The sequence below is a fragment of the Glycine soja genome, chromosome 20, assembly GCF_004193775.1.
Source record: "Glycine soja cultivar W05 chromosome 20, ASM419377v2, whole genome shotgun sequence".
NCBI lineage: Eukaryota > Viridiplantae > Streptophyta > Magnoliopsida > Fabales > Fabaceae > Glycine > Glycine soja.
Window position 1 is genome coordinate 39,815,092 of NC_041021.1, and position 13,328 is coordinate 39,828,419.

A 13,328-nucleotide genomic window follows, 5' to 3' on the forward strand; every position below is an offset into this window, starting at 1 on the left:
TAAGAAAAATAAGGATGTGAGATGAAAAATCAAGTATTCATAATGGGTGGACGAGACTGTGACAACTTCATTCAGGGGTATTACAGGTGACTGGAAAGAAAGTATTAAGTGTGCGGGTGCTAACTTTTCTGACTAAAGTCCACATCGAAGGGTATACCAAGAGCAAGTAAGCAGCTTATGCTATAAAATGAAAGGGTCGTTTGTTTTGTTACTCACGGAGCCGTGTGATAAGCACAGAGCGAACTATTCTTTCGCCTTTTACTAAAGAATACCGTGTGCTTGTCACTTCAAGCGGCATACGGCCAATTTTTGGAAGAGCTTTCCTGTTAGGAAAGTTCTGCATTATCAGTTTAAAATTTGTGTTCATTTAATTTCTCTAACTAGATGCTGCCTTCTTCAAACCTAAAGTATTAGGGAATTTTTAAATTGATTGTTTGGATAATGCTAAGGGCTGAATTTTGAATTTGACCCAAAAATTATTATTAGAATAAAGTTGTTCTACTATGGTGGGGTTTGTCTCATATCTGTGTGTAAACTAATTCTATGGTATTTATGTGGGTTCTCATAGCCAACATGGATGCATCGTAGAAGTACACAGTAACTTGTAGGGATACTGAGATAATTATGCCATTGTGGTTATCCTGTGCAATTCTCCTTGAATTACTGCATAGAAGACTTTTCAGTCTCAAGGAACTTACTCATTACTTCTCCTTTTGGTGATATATCTCGAAATAGTAAGAACAAGATCACTTGCTCTTGATCTTGAACAAAATTAATTGGCTTTATGTAAAATCTCACTGTTAAACCTTTTTCGTATTCCTGATATTAACATTCCAAGATCAGAGTGTTGTAAGAGCAATGACCTCTTAAAAGAAATCAACCTAACATACAAACTAGTTATCCCAAGCCTAGAGGTCTTTATAGAGTGATAACAGTACACTAAAAGTCTCAAAGAAGATTAGATTAGTAAATATGAAAGAGCGAAAGAAAACTATGATAGCAATCTAAAAAGTTTTCATTCTGGGGTGTGCAGAAAGGATCAAGTGTGTGGCTGCATATACTTCTGAACAGAGCCCACATCGAGTGGTATACTAAGAGATAAGCTGCTTTTGCTATAAAATGAAAAGGTTAGCTGTCTCTTTATTCACGGAGTCGTGTGATGAATGCAAAGCGAACTATTCTTTCGCCTTTTACTAAAGAATACCGTGTATTCGTCATCTTAAGCGGCATACGTCAATTTTTTAAAGAGTCCTTCTGTTTTGAAGGCTCTGCAATGTATTTTCAATAGTTGATCTTGCTCATGAACTTCTGTTCATTTGTATTTCTGTTCTATACTGCAGTTATCCGAAGAATTGTAAACCAACATTGGATATATGCATAGATTCCAGATTAGCCAATTAGAGTTGAGCCTATATTTTACTTGTTATGTCATGTGCTTCATTATGTATCATGCCTTCTGTCTTCTATATTAAATTTTTTTATTGGATCACTCATAAGTGGTCTGTTGAAATATACCTGGTTTCTTCTGCAGTTTGATGCATTGGTTGCAGCGCTTCCAATATCTGTGTCAGGTGAAGAAGCGCAGCTTAAGAGGATTTCAGAACTACAGGTATGGAACTCACAGTTCAGAGTGTACATGTGATTGACTGGTGTACTTAATAACAAGTAATATAATTGTAACAAACAGTGCTTATGTTTTTACATTGTTTCTGCATTTTTCCTTCCAGGCTGAAAATGATGCAATAGGCCAAGAACTTCAGAAGCAGTTGGAAGCTGCAGGTCTGTGTCCAGTTTTCTGTTTTTCTCTGAAGTCTGAGCTTCTATCTTGATTTCTCTTTTATAACACATGAAAGTGTAAATTCATGTTAAATCGCAAAAATGAGTTCAAAGTTAGATTCTTAGAAAAAGATGTCCCGAGGCACAATTTTCATAAATACAAAAGTATTTTCTTCGTGCAATATTATGCATTTTATAGGCTGTACAGCTGTTGAAATTTGGCAAAGGCTGGCATGCATCTTTGTTTGCTTTATATGTGATTCTTATCCAAACTAAGATTCTCAAAAATCAAAATAACAAGCTTTGTTTTAATGTGCATTCACTTATTGTTGAAAATGCACTAATATTAAAATTATAAACGACATGTGCTTTGGATTTTAGCATGTTTTTGAGAAGGTATGTGTGACTCTACCTAACACTTTGTGTGTTCAACCAAACAGAAAAGGAATTGAATTAGGTTCAGGAGCTGTCTAGGCAAGCATCAGATAATTGTTTGAACTTGAAGAAACCAGATGAGAGTTAGCTACTTGTGTTCCAGGCAAGGTCAGAAGATGAATTTGACCACAAGCAGGGACTACTGCAGGAGAATTTTCCTTTTCTCCTTTTTCGTATGTTGTAACTTTTGCATGACACGTGATGTTTTGCCGAAATTGATCAACAGTTGAGATACTGGTAATTATCTTTCTTTGTATTCCGAAAAGTAGACATTCTGCAGTGATAGTTTTTTAGGGAAGCTCGCGAAAATTGTGCAATTTAAGTCATTTTATTTACTAGTTAAGTCATGCGTATGTAATAACTAAACCGTTTCATTTGCTGTACAAAGAAAGCCTTTTTTTATTTTGTGATACAAATTATGAAATGTACTCTACAGTTTTTTTTTTAATAGATTTTGATAAAATTTATCAAGATTTTTTTTTTATAATTTTTTTATAAAAAAAATGGTTTAACTATGATATTTTAAAAGTAACGTAACCTAATTTTTGTTTGATTAAATAAACAAAACTATTTTATAGTGTAAATAAGATATAACTTGTAGCTATAAAAAAAGATATAATTTGTAAATTTCAATCATTTCTACTTAACCAAAAATGCCTAAAAAAAGGTTTCCAAAATCAAATTCTACTCGTGACAAAATTGTATAAATGAACAACGAATGAGCATTATTTCACTTTTTTCTTCTAAAGGGGGGTGTTCAGTACAAAATTCATTTCTATCAGTAAAGTTACAGTGTACCGTGGCACATGAGCAATATTAATGTACATTAACTTATCTGTAAAATGTTTGTTACGAAGTTTCATGAAGCTGTTTTGTCCAGTCAAAATGTTTCCACTCTTTGGAAAAGCTTTCAACTGCTTGCTTTTGTACCTCCACAGCCTCGTAGCGTCGTCGCCTATACATGTCCTCCTCTGCCAAATGTAGCATGCCTCTTATGACATTCAAGCCAAGGCTGATGTTAAACTGCTTTTCATCATCAATAACATGGACAAAACCCTTGTTTAGACCAAATTCAACGTGAAAATATGGAAAGTGCTTAGGAATTGAATTGCGCAATCCCTTTTGACTTGTATCAATAAGTTTCTTTGCATTGTGCTGGCTCCACTCATCTTCAGCTTCATCAATAGCCTGTGACGACCCAATTTAAAGAGTTTAAAATTTTATAACATTCATAGAAAATAATAACATAAATATTAAATGAAGTAATTATGGATAGAAAGAAGACAACCATCAACAACAAAGCACAAGATACAATGGATCTTTGATCAAAAGCACTGGAATACCAATTCTCAAGTGAAAACTAGATAAATTGGGCGATAAAAGAAATACCATTCAACAAACCTATCCTATCCATATCTAGAATGCTTTTAATCATATCTGGCACTCATCAAAAGACCATATATAGTAAGGGTGTGCAAATAAAACCATAAACTGCAATGAACTGCATCCAAAAATAAAACCATTTAAACTAGCTCAAAAAGTAATCTGGTTTCATCACTTGCTACAATAGTTCAGATCAATTGCTCAAGAAACCAAGAAAGAAACGAAGAGATTAATTTCATGTTGGCTTTAAGAACACAACACCATTATGCAATTATGTGCGGCCTAATGGATTAATGTTCCTTTCACAGATGCATAAATGAAAAGCATCCCTTTTGAAGAGAGAAATAGGCAGTCAGTACTACACAGGAAAATAATGTTCGGCATCTCACCTTTTTAAAGTACAAAGGAGCCTCTTTGGCAATATCTTGGGGTAAAGGAATGCACTCAACCATACAATGCCGTCGTTGCTGTGCCAATCCCATCACAGTCTCAAGAAACACTACCTCCTTCTCTTGCTTAGCAAACATCATAATTAGGCACTTCTTGAAGTTTCGAATCTCTGTCCAGACATTATCGTCCACAGTTCTTGTAGCTGATTCATGCTGTCAGATAAAAGGAAAAGACAAAGTTACAATATAAAATTCCATAGAAACAAGGAATAACTAAGTTGCTTATGGCACAAACCAACTGGCTCAAAAATCTGTTGAGCACTTCCAATTCACATCACATTAATACAATTTAATGTTACTTCCAATGCATGCAATAATACTAATCTACCAAATTATCCCAATTTCAAGAAAGCAGCATCAAATACACTTCAATTCTCATTACTATGATCGATTTGAATATTCTCCAGGATCCAACATCATTTATCCAGGAATGGTTCTAGTCATAGAGGGAAAATCTTCAGCTGTCAAATCCCTTGTCAAACAGCATCTTTTTTCCATAAGAAAAAACATCAACTGAAGAACTTAATCACTCATATTGCAGGGATTGTGTTGAATAAACAACAAGCCCACACTGCTTTCAACCAGTTTCAACTCTGAAAGAAACACTGTCAGTAGCAGAAATTTAAGTCACCTGAATTGGTAAAATGCAGCAATGACCAGGCACCACAGGCTGCCACTTTGGCAACATAAGATATGTGAAATTTGCGATTGAAACAACAAGATGCATAGGCCGATTTGGATTTTCTAAACAAAATAGGCAGCGCTCTTGCTGAGTCAAGAATCGATTTGTCTTCTTTTGGATACTCTTGTGATCATCACCTCCTTGCTTCTTTCTACTCTTTCTGCTTGGACCATCCTCAAAGTCATATTCATCATCAGCCTGAGTAGAAGCCCTAAACTGCTTGTTATGCATGATCTTGCGAGCAAGATGCATATCAGCATCATCCTCTCCTTTCTTCTGCTCAGCAGATATTTTCTGCATAGCATACCTACAAAAAGCAAAATGGCACCCGATATAAACATAAGAAATAATGAAATTTTACAAGAATAAATAAAGCTGTAGAAACCAATGATAATAACACCACATCAAACATGCTTACCAACTTACAAAGAAGAAAAAAGAAATGTGAGCTAAAAAAAAATAAACATTTAAGAAATTTCACCTTGTGCACAATGTCTTCACATCAGAAATGAATAAATCAAAGTGCATAAAGGAAAAAGGAGAACAAAAAAACAAATACAAAGAATTCCAAGACAGTAAAATACCTGCTAGAACTTCCCTCGGTTCTTGATCTAATTGAATGGTCTTGATTTCCTTGCTTTGTGTTCATAACTTTTGCTTCTTGCTGCCCACCAAAACAACAACAAAAACCAGACAATGAAATCACAATAATCAAGAAACTAGAAGGATATGTTTTTGTAAACAACAGATAAATTCAAGCTGTGTAATTAGTAAATAGGAAGGATTTTCAGGCTGTAATTACTAGATTTATTTCATATAATCAAGGGATTTTGACTTTACATTTTTCATTACAACCTAACAACACTGAGAGTCAACCTCTAAAGCATTTCAGAATCAATTTCAGTTTCATTTCCTAGCCAGTAGACTAGGCACATGAAATGGATGAGAAAAAACATAGCACGATGCACTAATTTAAATCGCAAAATTGATAAGGGGCAAACAAAGTCCAGAAAAGACACCACATTCTCTTATTTTATGCCTTACCATCAGTTTGTCAGCTTCTTCATGCTTTCCCTTCAAACGAAGTTGCATAACCTTAGCTGCCAACTGGTTTTCACTCATCTCATTCTTGACTACTGCACTACTTTCTTCAGGTCTATTAGCTTCCAACGAAACCTTTTCTAATTCACTACTATCCAAAACAGAGCCGTCAGAATTATTACTCATCTTGCTACCAAAATCATGCATAAAGCTTCCATCATTGGCAAACTTATTTAGGCTAGATACTGCAGCAGAGATGACCCCGGCACCCTCAGCTACCACTTGTTGGCTCTTTCGCTTTCCCCAAGACAAAGAATCTCGAACTTTAGGTGCTTTCATTTCATGGTGCCGAACAGAAACATCCTTTAAGTAGTCCTGCTAGTGTTTCATTAGCCAATTTCAGTAAAGTGTAACAGAATATATTCCAGAAAAATGTGATTAACACCATAAAAATTATTAGACATAAAACCCGTTGAAGGAACAAGAAAGAAACATGAAACAGTTCTTTATCTGTTATCAAAGATACCCTTTTAGAATCCCTTCGACCATGCTTATCAGAATCTTGTGAATTTTCTTCAGTTATCCCTCTTTGTCTATTTTTTATAGCACGCAGATGAGCACGAGCTGGGGCAGCTGCATGAGATGCAACAGCTGCAGTCAACTCACCAAGAGAACTCCACCTTTCTTCCACAACCTGAACATATCCATATAGTAAACAGCAAATTTATTACAGGATGACAGATAGGAACAAGGAATATCTGAAAAGCAAGCATAAAAACCTCATTGAATCTTCGTCCATCTCGAGCTGCTTGCTCTTGTGCACGCTTTAAGGCTTTAAGTCTCCAACTTGCTCCTCCATCCCCAACAAGGGAAGAAGATAGAAGTTGGTCGGCACCAACTTTAGCTCCACTTTCTTCCGGGTATCCACTTCCATTATCCTTCAAATATGGATTCAGTTCCTTAGGATTTGCCTTCTTTGACTGGAAAAAAAAAAAAAAAAAAAAAAAGCAAACAATTTAGTCTTTTTATCACTTTACATTGGCTGAGATTTAAATATGAAGACAAGCTGCAAACTAAATGAAAACATTTAAGACAGAACACAAATGGACAGGCACTTCAACTATGTGAATGTCAACAGGAAAATTGAAACATTGTTCCCAATTCATCACTTTTATCTTAAACAAAATCCATATATGAATACTGTAATAAATACATGAATATAAAATAATTCTCCTGCAGAAGAAGGCCAACGGATCAAACCATTTTATCTTCAAAAGGCATTAGCTCACCATGTAACTATCTTATACATTTTTTTAGTTTAGGGTTTCTCTTTGCTTTGATTTCTTCTCTGGTTTTATTCCTAGTTATTTTATCCTCCTTCCCTTCTCATTTATCCTTTCATTTCTTGTAAGAAATAACAGAAAATGACACCAATAAATAGCAGTTGATAAAGAGAATATTCAAACAAAAGCAACAAAAATTAGTAAACACAAAACAATGTGTCCTCCTTTGAGGACAGAAAAAGAATAAAAATACAGAACCCAACAGGAGAGCTACATATTTTAACAGCTCTAAGAGGGAAAGAAATTCAACAGAGATATACCTCCTCAACAGGAACCTCCTCTGACAGTTTTTCCTCTGATTCCGTAACTACAGGCTTCTTACTTTCAGACCTAAGCATCCAATCCAATCCCATTTCTTTTCTTGCAATTTCCATCTCACTTGTAGAATTTACCGTGCCACCTTCGATCTTGTTCCTCTTACTCCCATCTTTTCTATCTGACTTTTGGTGCTTACCTTTAAGACCCGAAAAACTATCACTACCATCAGAAGAATAAGAGTCTTCCTCATCCTCAGATGTATATTCTTTTTTACCACTCCTGGATCGTGATCTTCCTTTTGACCTTTCGCCAGAATCACGTGACGAACCATCATCCCTTTTCTTTTTCGCTCTCCTCCTCCTCTTCTTTTCATCTTTCTCACTCTCACTTTCAGTTGTGTAAATCAAAGAGTCTTCATCCGACGAATACCACTTCTTCTTTCTAGATCCTTTCTTTATCTTCTCAAGCCCATCATCATCATCATCAGAGCTGTCCCTAGAGCTCCTCCTTTTCCTCTTATTCTTTTCCCTCCTCCTATCTGATTTTTTCCTTTCTTTCGAGACAGAATCCAAGTCCTCATCATGCACCTAGTAGCACACATGTAATTAGACACAAAAATGTGAATAACAACAGTAAAACACACTAAGATACAACTACGATAGCTATACTCACCTGGTCCCGGGAAATGAATTTCACCCCTGAAAGCATTTTCTAGATTCCTAGATTGTACCAATGCCTGCATAATAATAAGGCACGATAAACAACACACAGATAAGGGTTTTTATTTGAAATAATATTCAACACATTAAATGCAATAAGCAAGGGCATGACAATCGAAATAGCACAATTAAGCACGCAGATGTAGAGACAACAAAAAATGTAGAAATTAATAGCAAATGAACAAAGAAAAGCGTAATAGAAAAGAAGAAAGTAAGAAGAGTAGGGAAAGCGTAAAATCGAACGGAAACTTGCGTGGAAATTGAGAACAAGAATTTACCGACTAATCGCTTAAGATTGAAATTCGAAAAAGAACGAGTAACGAATGTGAAGAAACTTATCCTAACAAAACGAGAAAAGGTACCGCAGTGTTCTCAGGCAACGACGAGATGAGGAGAAGGCGGAAGCGAAGTGACCTGCGAATGCGATCATGCGTTTCGTTCAAACGCCGCCGTTTTGAGGATTTCATTCCTGGTCGTAGTCGAAGACTCGAAGCTATTAACTTGGCTTATTTTTTATTTTTTATTTTATCACTGGCTAGTAATTTTAAGGTTTAATTATTATTATGGCGCTCTGGTTTATTTTGTTGATTAAATTTCATCCTTTAAAAGATTTAATTTCCTACGATGTGGATTCAAATCTTCCTGAAGTTCTTGTTGGACAACCCTCCTTCATTTGATGATGTTCAGAAACTCATTGAATAACGGTAATTGAATGAAAACTATTGTCCAAGATGTATAATAATCTCAGCGTTGACTTCCTGTTCAGTAATATTGTAAGGGTCTTCTCATAGCATAATTACGTTATTAAAAAATTTAATTAGGTCATGTATTTTTTTTTAAACATTTAATGAGATATTTCTACTTTTTCAATTATAAGTATAAATTTAGCAACTTTCTTATTGCGAGGGGGGTCTGTTTGTTTAAGCTTGATTTTTAAAAACTATTTTTATTCAATAAAATAAGTAATTTTTTACTTTTACGGTGCATCTGTTTGATCATGAATTGGTTTTGTTTTAAAAATTAATTTTTGATTTTTTTTAATAAGTATCGATCTGTTTTTAAAAAAAAAATATTTTTCACAGATACTTTTTTAAGTTTAAACAAAAAACTTAATATATATAACACTTGCATTTTTTGTAATATTTTGGAATATATTTGAAAGAACAAAAGTTATCCAATAAATAAAATATTTAATATATTAAAAAATTATTAGATTTACAAGTTTGGGATTGTGTATAATAATGTTAAAATATGAATATAACATTTTTGTGGAAATAAATTAAAAAAGTTAATGAAATAATGGAAGGGAGGTTGAATATTGTATTAAGGAAAAATGTTTTTTCGAAAATGATTTTGCAAATAGATTTGGAAAACAAGTTTATAAGACTATAGTACAAAGAAGTTTTCGTAAGAGATATTGCACAAGACAAACTTTTCAAATACTTGTGCTTCTGTAAATGGAAATGAATATGTAAGCAATGAAAACATATCAACATAAGCATAATATTTTATTTTTATACTGATTTACCCAATTTTAATTTACTTTCAATTCTCTTTTAATTTAAGAAGAATTTCACTAATCACAACATTAGTACAAAATTTTATTACTTTTATTTCTAATTATAAGTTACTTTTGATAAGTCACAATCTCACCTTAAGATTGCTAAATCTAAGTATTCTTTATTTATTAAATCACTCATAACTTTCTCAATCAACACAACTAAAAAGATGTTAAAAAAATATACTCACACACACATAGAAAAAAATATACTCTCAGGGAGAAGATAAACAATTACAATGCAAAGGTAGAGGCTTTGTTAGGCAAAGAATAGAGGTTCGAGTATTAGAGATGATAGTCCAAAAAAGCCAGATAGCTTTTTGTATATGAGAATTTTGAGCACTTTGTATTTACAACAATGTTCTTCTATTCAGGCTTCAATGGATACGATCGTTGTCGGGAACAGAGCCATCTAATTTTATTGTCTAGACACAAGACTTATCTTTTTGCTACGTGTCAGATAGTGTGAAGAGAGAAAAGACAAAAGATACGATCCTTTTACTGAGCAACGTTCACCATGTGTCTACTTGTACGGAACGGTTTGCACAATGCATATTCTGGTTGTGTCTTTGACTTGCCTAATAAACATATACTTGAAATTAAAATGATGGGATATTTTTTAAAAATGCGAGAAAAGATAAGGACAATGAAACTTTTTTAGACGATAAAAAGGCTAGCATATTGAATGCTAGTTTTCACAAAACTTTTGAACGTTTGTCTCTTAGTATGGTGTTGGGTGTTTTTAGTTTTAGAAAACATAGGACTAAGTTCAATTTTATATAATTGGACACGTGTTTAGTTAAGGTTATTTTTAGATGTAAGTTAAGGAATAAGATACTTCCATTCATGTTGAACGCACGTAATTGTAGCTAGTGTTTAATAAATTTGATTGGTTCATCAAATTTTAATATCTTGTTACTTTTTACATGTAAATAATTTTTTTTCCATCAATTAGGTTTGAACATGAGATTTTTCTTAAAAGGAATTTAATTTAATATCACCTGCACTAGTAATTTATTGGTATATATAAATAATTTATTCCTTAAATAAGACACCTCTAAGGAGTTTCTATGATAATATTTCATTTTCAATATAAAATGTCTATTTTTAGTTAGTTTTTCCTTTCTTTTATAAGCAATATGCCTAAGTCTGAAACATGTAATTTTATTAAAATAATGTGTTGAAATTCAAACTTAAAATTAAAAATAAATTTAAATAATAATATTTTGAAAAAAATATTTATAAAAAATAGTTAAATACTTAATATATGAAAAATTACGCGAACTAAAAAATATTTTCATTTAGAATTAAGATTTAAATATATAATATAGGGTGAGTTTATAGTGATATATTTAGGATTTGTTTGAATAAATTTCTTCATAAGCATTCATAGAAGTAAAAATTAGAAAGGAAAATAAAATTAATTTTTTCACTAACTAAAATCAGTTTCTACATGATTTAAAAATTAGTTTTTGGAGAAGATAAAACCAGTGGCGGATGTAGAAATTTTTATCAGTGGGATAAGAAATAATTTTAATTTGGTTAAAAAAACTTAAATATATTTTTAGCTCATGATAAATTAGTAAATCTTATTTAGGGTCTCTAATAATTTTTTTTATTAAATCCCTAATAAAACTAAAATTTTGCTTTTAATTCTGTTTATTTTGTTTTAGTCCTTCTAATATATATCTATTTTTCATTTTAATTATTATAAAATTTTGTTCATTTTGTATTAGTTTCTTTGAAAAATATTTGATAAGGACTAATAACACATGATCTATATATTATAGGGACAAAAATGAAAAAAATAGATATATAAAAAGGACTAAAACAAAATAACAATGACCAAAATATATTTTTTATTCAACCCAAAAATAATTTTATTAAGAATCAAAAACAAAATTTATTAATTTATTAAGGATCAAACATATAATTTATTAGTGTCATCTAAAATCATGAAACCAAACTGATACAAATAAATAAATTAAATGATCAAATTGAGTCTAAAAAATAAATTAGATAACAAAAATAGTCATTGAATCTGAAAATTAAAAGGATAAAGTATTAAATTTAGTATCAAATTATTTTTTCTATTTTATTTTTTATATTTTATACATTCATTTTTTAAAAAATTATCTTATGGGACAATATCTATTTTTTAGTGGGAGAAAAAAAATATTACATATATAAAAAAATTCTTATGGGAGCAATTGTCCCACACCCTCTCACGTGCATCTCCCAGTGGCTAACACCATAAATTTCTTACAAAATACAAGTCCCTACCCGCTCGGAAGTAAAAACTGGTTGATTGATGGAAATGCCTAGAGCAATGCTTCATCCATTAAAAAAAAGCTCTGGATCCCAGACAAGAAAAACATGTACATAATCTGATCGTGACACATGGATAATAATGAAGGTGAACAAAACGCAAACTTAGTTAGAACCATGGAAATCCATGAATTGAGAACAATCAGATTAGATGGACATGGAAATTGAATGATTAATCTGTGCATGTGTATGTTTGAATAATGCACGGACCCATCCAATTAATTTTGACAAGGATGGTGTTGATTTAAAAAGTCATAGATAGTATTAGGTTAACTAGTTATGATAGCATGTACACTTCATCGCTTTGATTTGAAAAGGCCTTTGGCATTTTCTCAATTTTTTTTCTAAATCTCTAGTCATGAATGAATAGCTAGCATTCCACTACACATGCCAGGTGCAAACGATCATCAGCGGTGTGATTGATAAGATGGTCAAACCTGAATTTTTTTGTATAATTGGGGATTACCGCTACCCATTAAATTGTGGAAATTCTCAAGAGATATATTTTCTATTTATATATAGAGAGAGGAAAAATAGGATGGATGAAAATAAAATGAATAAGTAGTAATAGGTGAGAAATAAAATAAAATGAGAAATGTTTGATGGAAAAAAATAAAGAAGAAATGAGACAATAAGTAAAAATAGATATAAAAATAAATAAATATAATGAGTCTTATAAATTTTTAAATTATTTCTTATTTTTAATTTAATTTTTTTATTAACCAATCAAACTATTTTTATTTCTCACTCAATGAGGGTGACTGCAAAATAATTTTGTAGTAGGAGAAGAAAATCTATATTTGGTTTTCATAAAATATTTTTTGAAAATGACAAAAAAAAAACTTTAAATGTGATTATAAATCCTGAATTAATGATCCGTCTCTTAATCAATTCAAATAACTAAAGTTTATGGAGTACTTTAAGTCCCACCAAAAAATCAAAAGTTATAATTATAATGATTGCAAAAATAAAAATTATTTTCATCTCTCGCTCCTCCCAATTTCTTCTTTGTTCTCTCCCAAACATAACATTAATATTGCAGACAAAGAAACCGAATAATCAAACTAGTTTCACACAAACTTTTATGCAGTAACAAATGAGCGTTTTTATTTTCATGATTTTAAATTATTTCGGAAGCTGTTGGCTTAATTACAACTCACAGTGCGTAAGGTGTAAAAGCAGCAAACCTAGTGGCACAACTAGCTGGAGGTAGCAAATTCCTATATTTCCCTTGCATCGCATGCATGCAACCAGATCACTAACCAAGTGGATGTGGTAGAAATATTAACTATGAAATTTACTATATGTTAATATACATGCAACGAGTCTTTCAAACAAAATGATCACCAAATGAAG

General features: G+C 32.1%; 1 protein-coding gene, 2 non-coding genes and 1 pseudogene across 5 annotated transcripts; 3 read left to right on the forward strand and 1 right to left on the reverse strand.

Moving 5' to 3' along the window:
• Window positions 1-217: 217 nt before the first annotated feature.
• Window positions 218-337, forward strand: LOC114403945. The gene has a single exon (XR_003664712.1). It is a non-coding gene; the product is annotated as a U5 spliceosomal RNA (small nuclear RNA).
• Window positions 338-1,136: 799 nt separating this feature from the next.
• On the forward strand, window positions 1,137-2,627 carry LOC114402622 (annotated as a pseudogene).
• Window positions 1,151-1,268, forward strand: LOC114403969. Its single transcript, XR_003664735.1, has one exon. It is a non-coding gene; the product is annotated as a U5 spliceosomal RNA (small nuclear RNA).
• A 283-nt stretch (window positions 2,628-2,910) lies between the features above and the next one.
• On the reverse strand, window positions 2,911-8,620 carry LOC114403197 (CWF19-like protein 2). Of its 3 annotated transcripts, none has more exons than XM_028365992.1 (10): window positions 8,449-8,620; window positions 8,040-8,103; window positions 7,370-7,954; window positions 6,546-6,746; window positions 6,293-6,460; window positions 5,770-6,144; window positions 5,310-5,389; window positions 4,675-5,032; window positions 3,984-4,196; window positions 2,911-3,399 (listed from the first exon to the last, which is right to left on the reverse strand). In XM_028365992.1, exons 2-10 carry the CDS (start codon window positions 8,073-8,075, stop codon window positions 3,061-3,063), a joined length of 2,355 nt encoding a protein of 784 aa, XP_028221793.1. In that variant the 5' UTR covers window positions 8,076-8,103; window positions 8,449-8,620; the 3' UTR covers window positions 2,911-3,060. The 3 variants fall into 3 exon arrangements, with proteins under 3 accessions (XP_028221793.1, XP_028221794.1, XP_028221795.1); XM_028365993.1 differs by having other exon boundaries at window positions 8,365-8,620; XM_028365994.1 differs by having other exon boundaries at window positions 5,770-6,141; window positions 8,449-8,618.
• Window positions 8,621-13,328: the final 4,708 nt, after the last annotated feature.